General features: G+C 34.6%; 1 protein-coding gene and 1 long non-coding RNA gene across 16 annotated transcripts in view; one reads left to right on the forward strand and one right to left on the reverse strand.

Moving 5' to 3' along the window:
* Positions 1-17,766, reverse strand: part of PPFIA2 (PTPRF interacting protein alpha 2) — a 497,964-nt gene that overhangs the window by 184,151 nt on the left and 296,047 nt on the right. For all 15 annotated transcript variants that reach the window (XM_054442749.2, XM_054442743.2, XM_063646523.1 and 12 more), the window contains one exon: positions 7,663-7,764. In XM_054442749.2, the coding sequence (XP_054298724.1) occupies positions 7,663-7,764 (102 nt within the window). The remainder of the gene's footprint in view (positions 1-7,662; positions 7,765-17,766) is intronic.
* LOC129009579 (uncharacterized) overlaps positions 1-17,766 on the forward strand; it is a 79,960-nt gene that overhangs the window by 58,822 nt on the left and 3,372 nt on the right. Inside the window, exons 3-4 of the long non-coding RNA XR_008492810.1 lie at positions 15,098-15,173; positions 15,853-16,015. This is a non-coding gene — a long non-coding RNA (uncharacterized LOC129009579). The remainder of the gene's footprint in view (positions 1-15,097; positions 15,174-15,852; positions 16,016-17,766) is intronic.

Below are 17,766 nucleotides of genomic sequence, written 5' to 3' on the forward strand. Positions count from 1 at the left end.
CGTGTTATCATATACAACATTACTTCAGACAAAAAAAGAAAGCAAACAAACAAACAAAAAAACCCTGATTTTACAGTGAAAAGAGTAATGCAATGGATGGATGCTCCCAGGGACCCCTGATTTTATCACACTATTACATCATTTGGAAGTAGCTGATCTTATAGAATGGTTAAATGAGCCAAGACTGTTTTTTTTATTTTTTATTATTATACTTTAAGTTCTAGGGTACATGTGCACAACGTGCAGGTTTGTTACATATGCATACATGTGCCATGTTGGTGTGCTGCACCCATTAACTCGCCATTTGCATGAGATATATATCCTAATGCTATCCCTCCCCCCTGACCCCACGACAGGCTCTGGTGTGTGATGTTCCCCTTCCTGTGTCCAAATGTTCTTATTGTTCAATTCCCACCTATGAATGAGAACATGTGGTGTTTGTTTTTTTGTCCTTGCGATAGTTTGCTGAAAATGATGGTTTCCAGCTTCATCCATGTCCCTACAAAGGACACGAACTCATCTTTTTTTTATGGCTGCATAGTATTCCATGATGTATATGTGCCACATTTTCTTAATCCAGTCTATCATTGATGGACATTTGGGTTGGTTCCAAGTCTTTGCTATTGTGAATAGTGCTGCAATAAACATACGTGTGCATGTGTCTTTATAGCAGCATGATTTATAGTCCTTTGGGTATATACCCAGTAATGGGATGGCTGGGTCAAATGGTATTTCTAGTTCTAGATCCTTGAGGAAATTTGTCAATTTTGGCTTTTGTTGCCATTGCTTTTGGTGTTATAGACATGAAGTCCTTGCCCATTCCTATGTCCTGAATGGTATTGCCTAGGTTTTCTTCTAGGGTTTTTATGGTTTTAGGTCTAACATTTAAGTCTTTAATCCATCTTGAATTAATTTTTGTATAAGGTGTAAGGAAGGGATCCAGTTTCAGCTTTCTACATGTGGCTAGCCAGTTGACCCAGCACAATTCAAGCTTGGACATAGCACATTGCTAAGTAGGAATGCTATCATCCTGGAATTAGTATATCCTCAGAACTACTGATAGAAGTAAGATAGAGTTTCTTTCTTGGAATAGCTATGGGGCCATGTATGTAAGTCCAGAAACCAAGGTTTATAATTGGAATTTATAATTGCCAACTAGGACCTGTGACTAGTGGAGAAAAGAGGATCATTCCTTTTTTGTTGACACACACACACACATGCTCACACACAGACACACACACTATATATACACACATGCATGCATGTTTGTGTGTGAATATATATATATATAATGTATATTATTAATACATTATTCTCTTTTCTGTTTTCTGTACCTTGTTACCATATTTTACCCATTAATTATCCCCATTTTCTACCCCTCCCCCTGACGGTTTGATAGTTCCTCACCATCTGAATCCCATCTTCCCAGTATCATTTCTTGGGAACGTTTACCACTAGGTGGCAGACCTGTGACTTAACATCAGTCAACCAGACCTGACCACCCTGGCAGTTAGCTTGAGGGGACAGAGAGGAAACATGCTGGGAAGGGGTAGTGGCAGAAGCTGCGTGTTTCTGGGACTGGGCTTGTGAGAAAAATTTACAAAGCTAAGAAATGTGGTCCTAGAGACTGTCTGAAAGCTCAGTTTAGAGATTTCTTATATGCCTTAATTAATGTCTTGATTTAAACAGCCAAGCTATATACTCTGCTTTGTGCAATTAGGAACTCTCATCTACATGATAATAAAAGCCAAATATGTTTTTATTAATATAAACAGACTCCTTAAGGGATGAACGATCTCACTTATCCCCAATACCAAGGAAAATATTCTACATAATATGTGCTTTATACTTGTTGAATTGGGTTAATGATAAACATAAATTATTCAGGTTGAAGAATATGCACAAAAATGTTCTCATCTGGCATATATATATGGCCTAATTTAAGGTTACAAATAAAAGTAAATGAATTAAGAGTACAAAAAGTGATACTTAGCTAAGATACCATTAACAATCTACTAATTACACACCTTCACTGGGAGCTACAACTTTAGCCTAATATTTAATAATTCTCACAGAAAGTGCAAATGGAACTCTTTGGTATACTCAAAGGATTGTAGAGACTATCTGAATGGCCATGAATCCTACGTTGGAATTTTCTTTAAATGACCACAGCCTCTATGTGTATAAACACATATGTATCATATATTCATACACAGACACACACACACACACACACACACACACACACACACAAACCCACACATCATGCATCATTGGGAATTTTTTGGATTAAGTTTTGCCTTGAAAGGCAAGATGGCCTAGGTAATCTAAATCTTTTATTTTACTATGATTCTGTAAGGATTTCTAAAACTATATAACTTCCTATTAGATCTTAATTCAACACAACCTTGTGAACAGTTATTTCCAATTATAAATGGCACTGAAACAGAAACACATTCTTCCCTGTAGACTAATGTGGCTGCTGTAATATGGTCATATAGCATGACATTAACATCTGAAAACAAAAACCTTTAAATTGGTTGCCTTCATACTCAACCCACTCCGTATCTTTTACCCTCAAATATCGTTTAAAATCCCATATGTTTCTTACACCCATGTTTGATTATGAAATTGAAACAGCTGTTGGGAGGGCATATGTCCTATCCTATTTACTCTTGTACTGATCATATCCTATCATAGAACTTTCATAAATAACTATATATGCACATGCATGTACACACATGTAGAATCTTTATCTGCTTTCAGCTGAGAAGGTCTTCCTTTTCTGAATTGGACTGTATTTTCTACCCACTGACGAAATACGTTTGGATGATATTATTAACTTGTATAGGCAGAGATTTGTCAATAAGAAAAAATTTTTCTTTAGTAGTGACGGGTGTCTAATTGTATCTCAATATCTGTTAAGATAATTCCTTTGGCTCAAAACAAAAGTGAGGGCATGATAAGAAATGTTTCAAATGCAATTAAGTCTTCTTTTTAAGTTTATGATCCATGAGATTAGGTTACAGCTTTATTATTTATAACTGTTTATATTTATATTAATACTGTTAATATTATTATTAATTAATAATAGTTAATAACTATTTATATTAATACTGTTTCTCGAAATCATAACTTAATATGAATACTGTTTCTCAAAACCATAACATTTTTCAAAGTCACACAATAGTTACATTCTAAAACATTATGAACAATTTAAAACATCCTTTGAGATCTTCAGCTACAAAAATAGTTGAAACAACTCTGACAATAAAAATGTTCTTCATGCTGACATTCACAGGCAATAACTATATAAAAATTCCCAGTTTTTCTTTACCTCTTCATTAGTTCAGACAACTTTGTCAAAACATATCTTATTGATCATTTTGAGTTGAAATAACATCAGGAATAAGTTATTTTCTATAAATATAACCTTCTGTAAATATATACTTCCAAAGTATGGTCAGAGGAGTTTTAGGAATAACAAATTTTGTTTCAATATTTTTTCTACATTTTTATCAGTATAAAGATATTGAACAGAAGCTTGTTTGTATGTTTCTATAAATATCCACTACAATTTTTTGAAATTTCTATTTTTGTATAATTGTTTATAATATTATAATGATTTTATTAGGATATTCTTAATTTAATAATTTTAGGCAATTGGATTTAAGAACAACTGAAGTGATGACTGGTTTTCTTTCATTCACTCATATTTTTGCAATGTCAACGAGGTGTTTCTGTGGAGAAAACATAATACGTGGCCAGGCCATGCATTTCAGCTTTGACCTCAGAATAAAAACATAGCGCATTGACTTTCCATGTGACTAACACAAAATAAATTAGGATTGAATTACAAAAATTTAAAAAGGCCAGGAACAGTGGCTCATGCCTGTAATCCCAGCACTTTGAGAGGTGAAGACGAGCCGATTCTTTGAGCCCAGGAGTTTGAGACAAGCCCAGGCAACATGGCAAAACCCCATCTCTACAAAAAATACAAAAATTAGCTGGGTATGGTGGCATATGGCTGTAGTCCCAGCTACTTGGGAGGCTGAGGTGGGAAGATCACCTGAGTCCAGGGAACTCTAGGCTGCAGCGAACCATGATTGTGCCACTGCACTCCAGCCTGAGTAACAGAGTGAGACCTCGTCTCAAAAGAATTAAAAAAAGAAAAAAAGAAAAAAAGAAATTTGAACAAACTGTGTTCTTCTTTAAACATAATACCTTTGCATCACATGTGAATTATGGGTGACATAGGAACAGGATTTCTTAAATACCATAGTCTGTGGGTAAACTGAGAAGGAAGTAGTGGACCCTCTGGGTGTTTCATTTATAAGCCATTTATAGGCCTGGGACAAGTTACTTACTACCTTAGTTTTCTCTTGAATTAAATAGGGATAATGAGATTGCTGTGAGAATAAAGTGAGTTAAACATGTAAAACATTTATAAAAACATTTAGATTTTAATGTTAGCTATTATATTATTATTATTCTCTATCTTCGTTCAATTCCCACTGGAACTTCTATTTTCTATTTTGGGAGATGGTACAATTCATTCAAATATCATTATGTAGAAGGACTTTTTCTGATCTATTGTTTTTGATAATATTCAAAATTAATACAAATGACCCCATCCACACATGGTTTCATGGACTGGCTTTTTATGTTATTTAGCTCAGTTCATGAACATATGCTAACTACTCGATGTAAAGTGAGCCACAAGTTGATCAGAACTTTGGAAATTGGAATGCTCAATTACACTTTATATTTTATTTTATTTTATATATTTATTTATGTATTTATTTTTTGAGATGGAGTCTCCCTCTGTCGCCCAGACTGGAGTGCAGTGACACGATCTCTGCTCACTGCAATCTCACCCTCCTGGATTCAAGCAATTATCCTATTTCAGCATCACGAGTAGCTGAGGTTACAGGCATGTGCCACCATGCCCAGCTATCACTTACGCTTTAAATTTGCTCACAATCTGACACCAATTAAAGTTTCTTTACATGTGAGAAGGAAACACTAGCTTGTTGCTTTGTCTCTATGACCAGCACACAGATATTTATAGCAAGAAGAAAAGCACAACATCTAGAAAGAGAAACAACTATAAAATCTATAAAAATGGTTTTATTTAGCAACATTTGATAAGGCATTTGGTGGGAAGAGAGACATATTTGATTTTCAGCTCTGGAAACTTAAGGAGTTATTATATAATTAATACTGTGTACAAGGGAGTTTTCATAAATCTGTTTTCCTTGATGTAGTCAACAACAAAAATCCTCCACATCACTGCTTTAAAGAAGGTAGAAATGTATTTTCCAGCCTTATTCATATTTTCAAAGTAACTATTATGCATGGTTGAAATCAATGGCTTCAATATCTGTTATTGTTATTTTAAAGGAACTTTGTATTTTTCTAATTTTGACTCCTGAATAGGTACTTCACATGTGGCTCTCCTTCCTCCCTTTATTATCCAAGACTCCTTTGCAAAGACAATAGCCTCAGGTATTTCTGGTTCTCATGGGGTTCAATATGATGAAAACTGTATGGATTTTGTCACCAAATCTCTTAGCTCTCTAAAATTCATCACAATTAGATACTGTGGTGGTCTGACTGTTAAGAAATGTCCTCTCTAGCTGTAGTAAGTCTTTGAGCAATAATGCTGATGGCCTCATGGTTAGTGCACAGGCTCTGAATTTAGACTGCCTTACCTTTCAAATTCATTCTTTGCTATTTACTAACTGTGTGACTTCTGGCAAGTTTTCTGACCTTTTCTGAGCTCACTTACCTGGTCTGTAAAATGGAGATAATTATAACATCTCCAGAGGGGTGTAGAAAAGAGTAACGGGCTGAAGAAAGAAGGCTAGATGAACCTACGCAGCTAATAAAAGAGTGTCTGGTGCATTTTAAATGTGAGCATTAGTTATAAACCTAACCAAAGCTTTGTATTTCCCTGCATTCTCAGCTTTCTGCTCCTACTTTTACATTTGAGTGTGCTGTGTTAAATCAAGGAATGTAGTCTAAAGTACTAAAATATAACACAGTGGAATAGGGCAGAATAAATGTCATGGTATAAATAAATTTTAAATTTGCATGAAAACACAGTGTTAAGTTAAAAAAATCAAGGATAGGAAATATATAGAGACGAAGACGGCAAAAGAAAAAAATTGTCTGATACCTGATAATATGATCTAAACTGCCCTTGTTATGCCCTGTTTGAGGCAATCCATTAGACAGGTTCATCAGAGTCTCATTGAAAACCAATTCAATGTATGCATGTATGTGAATTCTCTTTACCATAAAATAAGACCTTGATAAATAGGGACATAAATTCAGTTTGGTCATGTAACCATTTTGCAAGCAACCCTATCTCTCATTAAAGGCACAAGCTCCCAGGTAGCAGAACTGTATTTTATATTACTCTCTAAGACTCATAAAGTGAATAAGCCATTAGCTATACCTAATTTTTTTCAGGATTGATCTATTATAGCTATAACATTTAGACTATTTTTCACCAACTTAGTATTTAAATTGAACTTACATCCACATAAAAGTGGTTTTTTTCTACTTCCTTTTAGTAAACTGTACTCCTTTATGGGTAATGTGGTAATTTACATGTTTATAAAATTTAGTGATTTTTTTCTCAAATTAAATACAGCATGTTTTATCAAATTCTGAACTTTAATGTTACATGGCATGTCATATGCTTGATGAAAATACATGGGTTTCCAGAAGTAGAATCTAGCAAACTCCATGAGTTTCATGAAATCAGAATATCATGACTAGACATTCCCTTGGAAATTTATTAAAACATAAAGGCACTCCTCTTTTAATGGGCAGATTTTTTTTGAGTTTTTTTTTTCTTGACACTATTTTTTGTTTCCTTTTTATTTTATTTATTATTATTATTTTTTTGAGACAGAGTCTCACTCTGTTGCCCAGGCTGGACTGTGGTGGTGCAATCTCGGTTCACTGCAGCCTCTGCCTCCCAGGCCCTCCCAAGTAGCTGGGACTGCAGGTGCGTGCCACCAAGCCTGGCTGACTTTTGCATTTATAGTAGAAATGGGGTTTCACCGTGTTGGCCAGGGTGGTCTCGAACTCCTGACCTTAGGTGATCCGCCTGCCTTGGCCTCCCAAAGTGCTGGGATTACAGGCATGAGCCACCGTGTCCGGCCTTTTTTTTTTTTTCTTTTTAAAAAAATATTTTGCTGGGAGGAGGTGAGGACCAAACCCAGGCCACTCTTTTGTAGCAGCCCTTAATTTAAACTCTTCCTCTTCTCCAAAACTCTCCTCTTTTGCCCATTTCCAACCTCTGAGGGATTACCCTACCCCTAAAACAACCTTTTGAAAGTTTGAAACCCATTATTGAAATCCAGATCTTCTTTTTAAAGTCAAATAAAGTAAAGGCCAGAAGGAATGTGAACATTTTGTAAAGCAACATAGTGATTTAGTAGCTGTGACTATAATTTAGGTTTCCTGTCTTTTTATTTTGAGTTTTATAGTATATCCTCCTTTACTTTAAGTAACTGTGAGTTACTATCTGCTTAAAGTAATTCTAATGTTTTAAAATGCTCATATTTTCTTCTTGTATGTGTGTTGGATGTAATGCATTGAACTACAAATAGAATTAATTCCAAAAAGGCTGCTTTACACACTTACTCTTGTGTTGTTTCTTTCAGCTTTAAGTTCAGAGATTTCTTCTTCCTTTTCTAGAAGTTGTTCCCTGCAGGCATTTAATTCTTTTGTCAGTGCAGCAAATTCCTGGAAAAGTAATAAAAATATTTGAAGAAATATTCAAGATCTAAAAGCAGAAAAAAAATTCAAAATATAAATTTCAAAATGAAAAGAATGGGGAAAAATGACCCCATTGTCTGGTCAACATATATTGCTGTTACGAAGTATCTTAAATTCATTATTCAAAACATGCTAATCCATAATATGTATCATAGGCATTTGATTACAATACACTGCTTAGATGGGTGTATAAAGTATATTTTAAAATATATCCGATACATCACACTGAGCCTAACGTTAATATGATAACTTATTCCTAGAGTAAATTTAAGTTTGGCTAATTTTATGAACAGCTCCCAAAATCTTACACTTTAATTCCTATACAGCAATGTTTATACAGAGTACAGTGGATCTTCAGAACAACCGCAAAAATCCCTGCTAAACGTGCTATTTTGAGATTAACAAATTTATTTGTTAACAAGATGAATCAGGGAAATCTACCTTTTTTTATACAAAATAATAAATATGCCTAAGATTTGACAACATTATCTAAGATTTTCTTATTAATCTGCATATTGCTCAGTCTTTCTAAAAGGTAAGCTCCATGTGGACAGGGGCTTTGACTTGTTTACGGTTACACCACCAGTGTCTAAGACATAGTGGGAGCTCAGATGGTATTTATTTTTAGTTCATAGAAATAGGTCATATTGTTACCAAAAAATTGGGGATTCTGGAGTAATTCTGCCTTCATGTGGTTAATGACACTGTGAAGGAATCTTCGTTGGCCTCCTTCCCCTAAATGGGATTAGAGATCATATGATATGGTATTTTTACCAATAGGTGGAGAGTTTGTTAACACACAGAAAAGGTTATTTAATAAGAAGACCAAAAAATTTAACTATTCTGCTATTCTACCTTATAAACAAATATTTATTTTTTTAAATATAGTAAACAGATCCATGTTATCACCAAATCCTTTAGAGTGATTTTCAGTAGTAACATTGATGCTTATCAAATATTTATTTGGGAAAACTTAGCTCCATGCTGAGAAGGCACTCAGAAGATTAAAAAAAATAAAATGAAGGAGACATGTTTAGTTAACCTAACCTCCAGGGAGGCAAATTTAATAAAAAGTAAATGAATATGATGATTATGCAAAGCTGGGGAAGGTTTGGAGTTTATATTTTTGTTTGCCTAAAATCACTTATTTTGCTTAGTTTCTCTAAATGGCTTCAGCCCAGGTGAGTACTTCAAAGATCTCAGAGTAGGCTTCAGGGCTTAGATTCTAGATGATAGAATTTATTGTTGCTTTTTGGCTGACATAGGGATAAATGTTTTCTCACCTGATTGCCGCCTGCTTAAATCTTGCTAATACTCTGAGCATATTATTTAGGTGGTAAATGGAAATAAAACAGATAGAAAACAATAAACCTTTCTCTAGAAAATAAAATTTTCTTCATATACAGCATAGTTTTGATAGAGAAAAGAAGTGATACCTGAAGATTCTTTATTGCACATTATTAACATGTAGGCATTCGGAAACAATCTTATACTTACATATATTATAAACATTGACTAAGATAAAACATAAAATCTGTATATTTAACATCATACTAATTATAAAAAATGTATGCATCTATTAGAATTTTAACATTAGATATCTCTAGGTGGTGAAATTATGAATGAATTTTGGTTTTTGGCTTCCACCCAAGTATGTCAATCACCAAACTTTTTACAGTGGAGAAATATGTTTTTGTGCTTTGAAAATAAGAGAAAATATAAACCTGTAAGTGCACTAAAACAATCAAGTTTTTAAAGCAGAGGGGAGAAATTAGTGAAGATATTATAGGCCACAGAAAGCTCGGCCTTTTTTGTTATCATGGCACTGATTCTGAGTAGGCTAGTGACTCCATGTATTAAGATTAGTCTCACATTTATTAACTTCCTAGCAACTTTCAGGCTCTACTTCCACATTCATTATACCATCTTGCTCTCTAAATACCTAGGGAGGAGGTCTCACTCCCATCTTATAGCTGAGGATACTGAATAATGGTAAGCTGTAGGTGTAAGTTCACAAAACTCACAAGCCATAGGTCGTGAGTTAGCTCTGAGCATCATTCTCCACTGCAAGTTTAGTGCTTTTCTACTATTTCATTTTGAACCTAGTTGTTTGTTGGGTTTATATTATTCAGATCTGGAGTACATTTAGAGGTACCCTTTTTCCTTATCTGAAACATTAAATAATATTACTACTGATATGGTTTGGCTCTCTGTCCCCACCCAAATCTCACATTGAATTGTAATAATCCCCACGTGTCAAGGGCAGGAAGAGGTGGAGATAATTGAATCATGGGAGCAGTTTCCCTTCATACTGTTTTCCTGATTGTGAGTAAGTTTGAGATCTGATGATTTTATAAAGGGAAACCGCTTTCACTTGGTCCTCATTCTCTCTTGCTGCCATCATGTAAGAAGTGCCTTTTACCTTCCACCATGATTGTGTGGCCTCCCCAGTAATGTGGAGCTGTGAGTCCATTAAACATCTTTTTCTTTATAAATTACCCAGTCTCGGGTATGTCTTTATCAGCAACGTGAAAAAGAACTAACACAACTGCAATTATCTTGCATGATCCCCCTTAATTAGTCCAAGAGTGTGGGGAACTAGAAGGTCCGAAGTGTAGTATACCTTCCACACAGAGCAACAAGTGTTAAGACAAGTATGTTCTATGTATCTGAGACTGTGTAGAGGCAGATATCTCACATGCAGTTAACCACCAAACATTTTAACACTTTTCCTCTGACAGTTCTGTTTCCTATACCTATTCTCCTTACCGTGAACATGAACTGAGCCTTACATCATCTTACAAAGATACCGCTAACAGCAAATAGAGTTAACACTGATTGCAAACTTACAGTATGTCAGGTCCTCTGCCAAGCAATTTATATTAATTACCTCATCAATCCTAATAACACACCATAGGAAACTACTAAAATCTCACTGAGGCCTAGAGAAGTTAAGTATATTGTTCAAAGTTACACACCTAGTCCATGATGGAGCTGGGCTTTGAACCCAGACAATCTAACTCATACTGGGTGATTATGATAAGTTGTTTGTTTCCCTTGACCATAGGCTTTTCCCTTCTGATTTGTGTTTCAATTTTTGGAAAAATTATATTTCCCAAGGTCATCAAACTTTCAGTGCTTTTTACCTTCAAACATATCAAATTTAAACCAACTTTAACTTTCAAAATTCAAACCACCCAAAACATGACCCTTTCATAACTAATCAGCTTTATTACTTACAGAACAATAGCAACTATTCATACCACTTTGAGCAGTTGGCACTTTGTTTTGCCATGCCCCAAGCTAACCATCTTACATGAATAATTCCATCAACTGCCTATTTTTCAGATGAGGACACTGAAGCTTAGCAGTGATGAATAACTTGTTCAAGGTCACAGCTCAATATGACCCATTTTGATTCTAAAACTTTTAGATTTCTGCAACACTGCCTCCTTCTGGCTAAAAATGGAGTCTCTTATCAAATGTCTCAAGCATTCTGAGATTACCATCCGTCTAACTATCCAGCCATTCATACAACATTTATTGAACACTTACCACATATCAGACCCTGTGCTAGATGCTGAAGATATGAAGATAACATAGAACAGTTGTTGCAGTTGACCTCATAGAAATTTCAGAATTCACATTTGAGGCCCATCAGGGATCTCCATCATTAACCAGCACTCAAAACCCATCACCAAAGTGCCACACACAGAGTGATACTAGTGTATGCCCTTTAGAAGTCATATGTCCCTCAAAAGCCTCCTTCTTAGATGGTCTATCTTCTGCAACTACTGTCAAACATTTCTCTTTCCTGTTTCCATTTCTACCTTTTCATTTTTTTCAACTTTTTTTCTTGTTTCTTTTACAAACTACCTTCTGTGCCTCAAATACTCTTCATCATCCCTCTGCCTAACTAATTCATTTTTAAAAGCACTAGTTAGCTTTCTTAATGCTTTAAAATACCTAGTTGTATTGTTTTTATAATAACTGAATTATGTGTTCGTCTCCTCCACCTAAACAGTGCAATCCTTTAAGGCAAGGTTGTTAGTTGTTAGTGTATTTTTATATCCTTAGGTCTTAGCATAGTTCCTGGAAAATTAAGTAAACAATAAATCCTTGTTGTGATAATAAATAAATGGCTTACTTTCCTCAGACTTTGGACTTTGATACCAAAATAAATTTAGAAGATATTATTGGAGGTTTTTTAAAAATTTTTCTAAGTGAGATCACTGTAATTTGCTTAACATATAACAGATATAATATTCTTTTTTACTTTGTAGCTGTTGTTTTGTCTATATTGAAATATACTATATTCTACATGGCAATGACACTATTGTCTGCCATGCTTTTCTAACGTATATATATATATATACATACACACACACATACACATACATATATATGTCATTTTGCTCTTTGTAGTTGTGACTGATCTAATTCTCTTATCTCACTGATTCAGACACACTTAGCTCTTTCTACAGATTCCTTTTAACTCAGACATGGTGAAGTATGAATAAAGTTTCCTTCTAAGATTTCTCACTGCTTTAAGCTTCTGATAATACTCTGTATTACATATTGTATTCTGTTTCTTACCTTTTTCACTCATATATATGTATGTATATGTGTGTGTGTGTGTGTATATATATATACATATATATAATATAGTGATTACCTGGAAACTGCCAAATTCAACAAATTATTCAGAAAATCTTCTCTGATGCTGGTAGTTTCTTCAAAGAGATATGCAGTATACCTCCCACCTAGGAATAGGCTAGCTCTAGTGCTGAAGCTCACTATCATGAAAGCATAATTTTGTGATATAAATATTTGTGTTGAATGCAAACATACTAGAATGAATGAGAGCCTATGCACCTGAGAGAAAATGAATGTGGCAGGAGAAATAATGAAAATATTTTCTATTCCATAGTGCTTTAGGCCTATAGCTCTGAATAATTCATGCATTTAAATTTATCATTTGTTCATTGGATCTATCACATTGGTCTTATTCATTCTTAAAGTGAAAGTATGTATTTAACTAATATGGTATTTCTCTAGTCTAGCATTTCTCCAATTATGTTTTTAGAACAGTATTTCCACAAGATTCCCAGAAAGGAATTCACTGGGAACAACCTAGATTTCCATATATAGAAAAATGTATGAATTAAATATAGTAAATGTGCATGATGGAATATTATGCAAAGGGAAGAATAAACAGGTTAGATCTTTGTATAGCAACATGGAAAGATTTCAAAAATATAATTTTGAGTGAAAAAGGTAAGAAACAGAATACAATGTATAACACAGAGTATTATCAGAAGCTTAAAGTAGTGAGAAATCAATGTTAGAAGGAAACTTTATTCATACTTCATCAAGTCTGAATTAAAAGCAATCTGTAGAAAGAGCTAAGTGTGTTAAAATCAGTGAGATAAGAGAATTAGATCGGTCGCCAACTACTAAGCATACTCAACAACTTTTCAGACTATTTTGTTCACCAACCTATGCATAGCAAATACTTTCTTTTTCCAAAGAGCAAAATGACTTTCCCCACTCTATATTTTGTCCCTTGGAATTTTAAAGAACAGTCAAGATCTAGACCACACAGTGCCACAACAGTACCCTCAGCGCGAAGGGATGGGTGCCCTTCTCTTTCTTAGTGTGTCCTCAGGCATATCACAAACACATTTATAGGAGCACTCACTATGTAGTGGACTCTGTTTTTAGTGCTGGGAAGATGACAAGCAAAGAAGCAAGTTAAAGTCCCCGCTCTTGATATGTTTATATGCATTCAGGGAATTAATGATTCAAACTACTTTTTCTCTGAAATTAATCTTTTCTAGCCATTTCTATCCCTCTCAATAGTAATTCAGCTCATGGTGTAAAGCAATACTTTCTTTATTTAAAAAAAGAGGAAAATAAAATAACTTTTTTTTTCTGTTAATATCTTAAAATTTTGAAAGTATCATTTCTTATACACCAACACAGGACATCTAACTTCTGTGCACTCCTAAATTTGTTACAAGTCTCTTAAATTACATAAAATTTAAAGCTCTTCTATTTCAGCTAATATTCCCAGTTGTTACCTTTTTACTTATTTTCTTCCCCGCTCCCATCATTTTTTCTTTTAAAAACAGGGTCTCACCTGTCTTTAAAAAAGGACAGGGGTCTTGCTATGTTGCCCAGCTTATCTCAAACTCCTGGCCTCAAGCAATTCTCCCACCTCCACATCAGCTTTCCAAAACACTGGGATTACAGGTGTAAGCCACTGCGCCTTGCTCTTTGCTTAGCTATCATTTCTTAAGTACTAATTATATGCTAGGTACATTGTTAGGAACTTTACATCTATTATGTCGTTTAATCATTATAGCAGTGTTATTATTCCCAGAACACAGATGAGAAAAGTAGAAGAGATCGTTTCCATCAAAACCCATTCTATTATATGGCAATGCTGGTGCCAACATCTCTGAAACCTGTCATATCCCAGAGCAAAGATAAGCTGTCTTGTATCTTATCAGTGGTTTCACTCTTTTGTGCTGACTTCTAAGCTAAGGATGAGCTTGAGTAATTCAAGTGTCTGTGCTGCAAATATCTCAAATGATAGGCCTTAGGTCAATACGTTGTTCTTAGTGAGTTTAAAGAAAAGAGGCTTCTCTTGTTTTGATCTCTGCATATGTTATTTCCAAAGTGAAAAATACAGGGGCAAAGCATAGATTCACTCAGTTCTTGTGCCTATTTACATTCCATAAGAGTAACCTAGACAGGAAATTAAAGAGTGTATAATTTCTTCTGGTCAACTTTCCTCTTGTTTTTAACATATGCCTTTTCCACCTGGTATATCACCATAGCCTATCAGGCTACCCATTCTCAGACAGACACAGAGCATTCTATTTTTATATAGGTTCATCTTTAAACTCATTTTCTGATATTTAATAATAAACATAATAGAGCTCGAAAAAAAAACAACTTCTAACTTCTCTGACTCATTTCAGATGGTATGCTTACTTTAGGAGGTTTAATTGAGAAAAAATGACCTATTTTCTCATTTACTAAATGCTTGAAAGGCTTTGATTTAATAGGTAAGTCCTCACCTCAGGAAAGCTGGTTAGGAGAAGCTGCATGATAAGAGGAAAATTCAGCCTTTCAATTTCAAGTCAATGACACCAGACAGTCTCCAGAGAAATCTGTGACAATGCATTCATCTTGATTACAATTTTAATACTCTTTACCTTTCAATTAAACTGCATTTTCTAATCTTGTGGGCCACTTAATTAATGAACTGACAATGGCCTTATTTCTGCAGCCATCTATCTGAGTAAATCCTGCCTTGAAGAATCTTGAGTGCAAACCAGTTTGAGAGAGAAGAGGAAAAATAAATGGTGAGTTGGAATTCAGCTTCACTAAACACTGACAACACCCTCACGAACCACAAAAAAGCATCTTTTAAGTTTATTCTTCAACCATTTGTGCAAATCAAAAATAGCTCTCAGGAAAGCATATGGCATGGAAGCATGCTGATTTGACCATCCAGCATTTCAATTAGACAAAATTAACTGCTTCAAAATGCTTTTTTTATAATGACTTCCTTAGGCTATGCCCCTCATTTGCTGTATTTTGGTGTTTCCTCCTTTGAACTTTAATAATTCTTCTAGCAATTCTATTTGTAACACTCAGTGGAAAGCTTTGGATTTTAAATCTATTTTTATTTGCATATAATTTCACATAAATTTACATGTAAAAAGATATGTATTTTTTCCCCAAACCACGGGACATACTTTCTAGAACCGATTAATAACAGAAGCATTACATTTAAGAGATATAAACAAAGCAATAAAAAGACAATATATTTCTCAAATTTTATATCTACACTTAGTATATTAGCTGGTAAAAATTCAGAAGAGTCTTTAGAAATTCAGCTTGGAAATCATTTAGTTTGGGAAGAAAGGCATATAGAAATTAATACTTCATCATTATATCACTATGTATATGCAATATTTTTATTTTATTATGTAACCAAATGCAGTGTTAATGACCTCTGTTTTTATAATTGCCTTCTAGTCTCACATGAGCCCAGGGAATGCTGTCATCCAAAATTACTGTGCAAAACAGCCCATGTCTCATGGTCAGCCCTGGGCTAGACAGCTTGAAGGTAGAATCGCCCGCATAACTAATGCAATGTGACAGGCACAACTGGACTCAGAATTTTCACAAAAATCATTGGGTAAGATGGCTCAAGTTAAAAGAAAAACGGGGTTTAAATTCCATGTGCATTATATTTCGTGCCCCCTTGAATCTTGAATTTTTATGTATCTTTATTCTAATTAGAGAGCTTTTTGGTCTTTTTCCTAAAACTGCTTAATAGAAGACTATGTTAATGTATCATGGTGACTTGGGGGATGCAAGCCTATTTAAAATCCAACATGCTACAAAAGTCATTCCCTTGGTAGATGTGTACTTGGGTACTTAGTAACTTTTGTTTTCAAAATCTTCTAATCAAGGTACTTAGAATCTTTCAAAAAGTGGATGTTTGTGGAAATCAAAATTGTCAAGCAGTCTCAGACTGTCTGTCCATCAAGCCATGAATCATTCACTATGCTCCTACTGAAATGTACCTATCTTATATCTTATTCCCACTCTGCTTTGTGGACGCCAATTTCTCAATGTACGTAGAGAGCTGCCCCAGGCATTAGGCTTTCTTTGACAATAGTTTGCTAGAGATGAGTCAGCTTGCTTTTAAACCCTGGAGAGGCGGCACTACAGATGGTTTTTAAATCCTGGAGAGGTCACTACAGATTGGTTGGCAACGTATTTGGAGGCAAGGTAGGGTTTTCTCAGTATCCCCACAATGGCTGTTCTGCTGGCACTGCATTGCTTCTGTGGGCCCTAGTCACATTTGCCTTCTTGGGCCCATTCATCTATTAAAAATATATATAATTTTTAATATATATAATATATAATATTAAATATAATAAATATAATAAATAATATTAAATATAATAAATAAAATATAATAAATAATATACATAAATATATATATATTAAAAACCATGAAGTTTTTTTCTTTAATGGTAACTGAAATATGACTCCAGATTTACCTACCCAAGGCTCATTGTTACTCATTGCCCTTTTTCTTTGGAAGGCACTGATACTGAAACTAATTTTATATCAGGGACAAGAGGATTATCTTCAAGCATAATAATAAAAAGGAGAGAGTTCTACTATATCATTAGCAAACTAGCATGGCAGAAGTGATTGACATTAGTATGATAAAGTAAAAATACTCAGCACATTTTTGGAGAGAAAATATCTTATTGTACCCCTCTGTTCCTGTGTTCTTGCAGTAATTCTTGCTGATCAAAAATTTACATTACTACTACCTAAGACACATCAAGTGACATTCTATAATGTTAATGTATATAACGGTAGAGCCTATGAGGAAATTCTCTAGATATCATAAAACAGTTCTTAAAAGCTTTCTTAAACATGTCTCTGGCCGGGCGTGGTGGCTCATGCTTGTAATCCCAGCACTTTGGGAGGCCAAGGTGAGCGGATTACCTGAGCTCAGGAGTTCAAGAACAGCCTGGGCAACACAGTGAAACCCTGTCTCCAATAAAATACAAAAAATTTAAAAATATCCTTCAGTATCTATGGAATTAGAACATGTTACATTATTTGAACATTTGATGACACCATGTCATGTTAGTGTGTCCTTTATCTTCTATTATCCTCTCCTCATCTCTCTGATTGCATCTATTATCACTAACCCAGGGCTCAAACATCTCTCAAGATGTTTTCTGGTGTCTGAAATGCAATGACAGTATAAAACATATTTGAGAACTTTTTAATGAACCCTTGCATTGCTTGTTCTGAGATGCTGTTTGAGTGGAGCCCAGCTGCCTACAAGTCTGACCAGAATCCAGGGTTAAAGCCTGAAATCTTTCACAGATTCCCTGACCCAGGTGAGAAGGATGC

The sequence above is a fragment of the Pongo pygmaeus genome, chromosome 10 (assembly GCF_028885625.2).
Source record: "Pongo pygmaeus isolate AG05252 chromosome 10, NHGRI_mPonPyg2-v2.0_pri, whole genome shotgun sequence".
Lineage (NCBI taxonomy): Eukaryota > Metazoa > Chordata > Mammalia > Primates > Hominidae > Pongo > Pongo pygmaeus.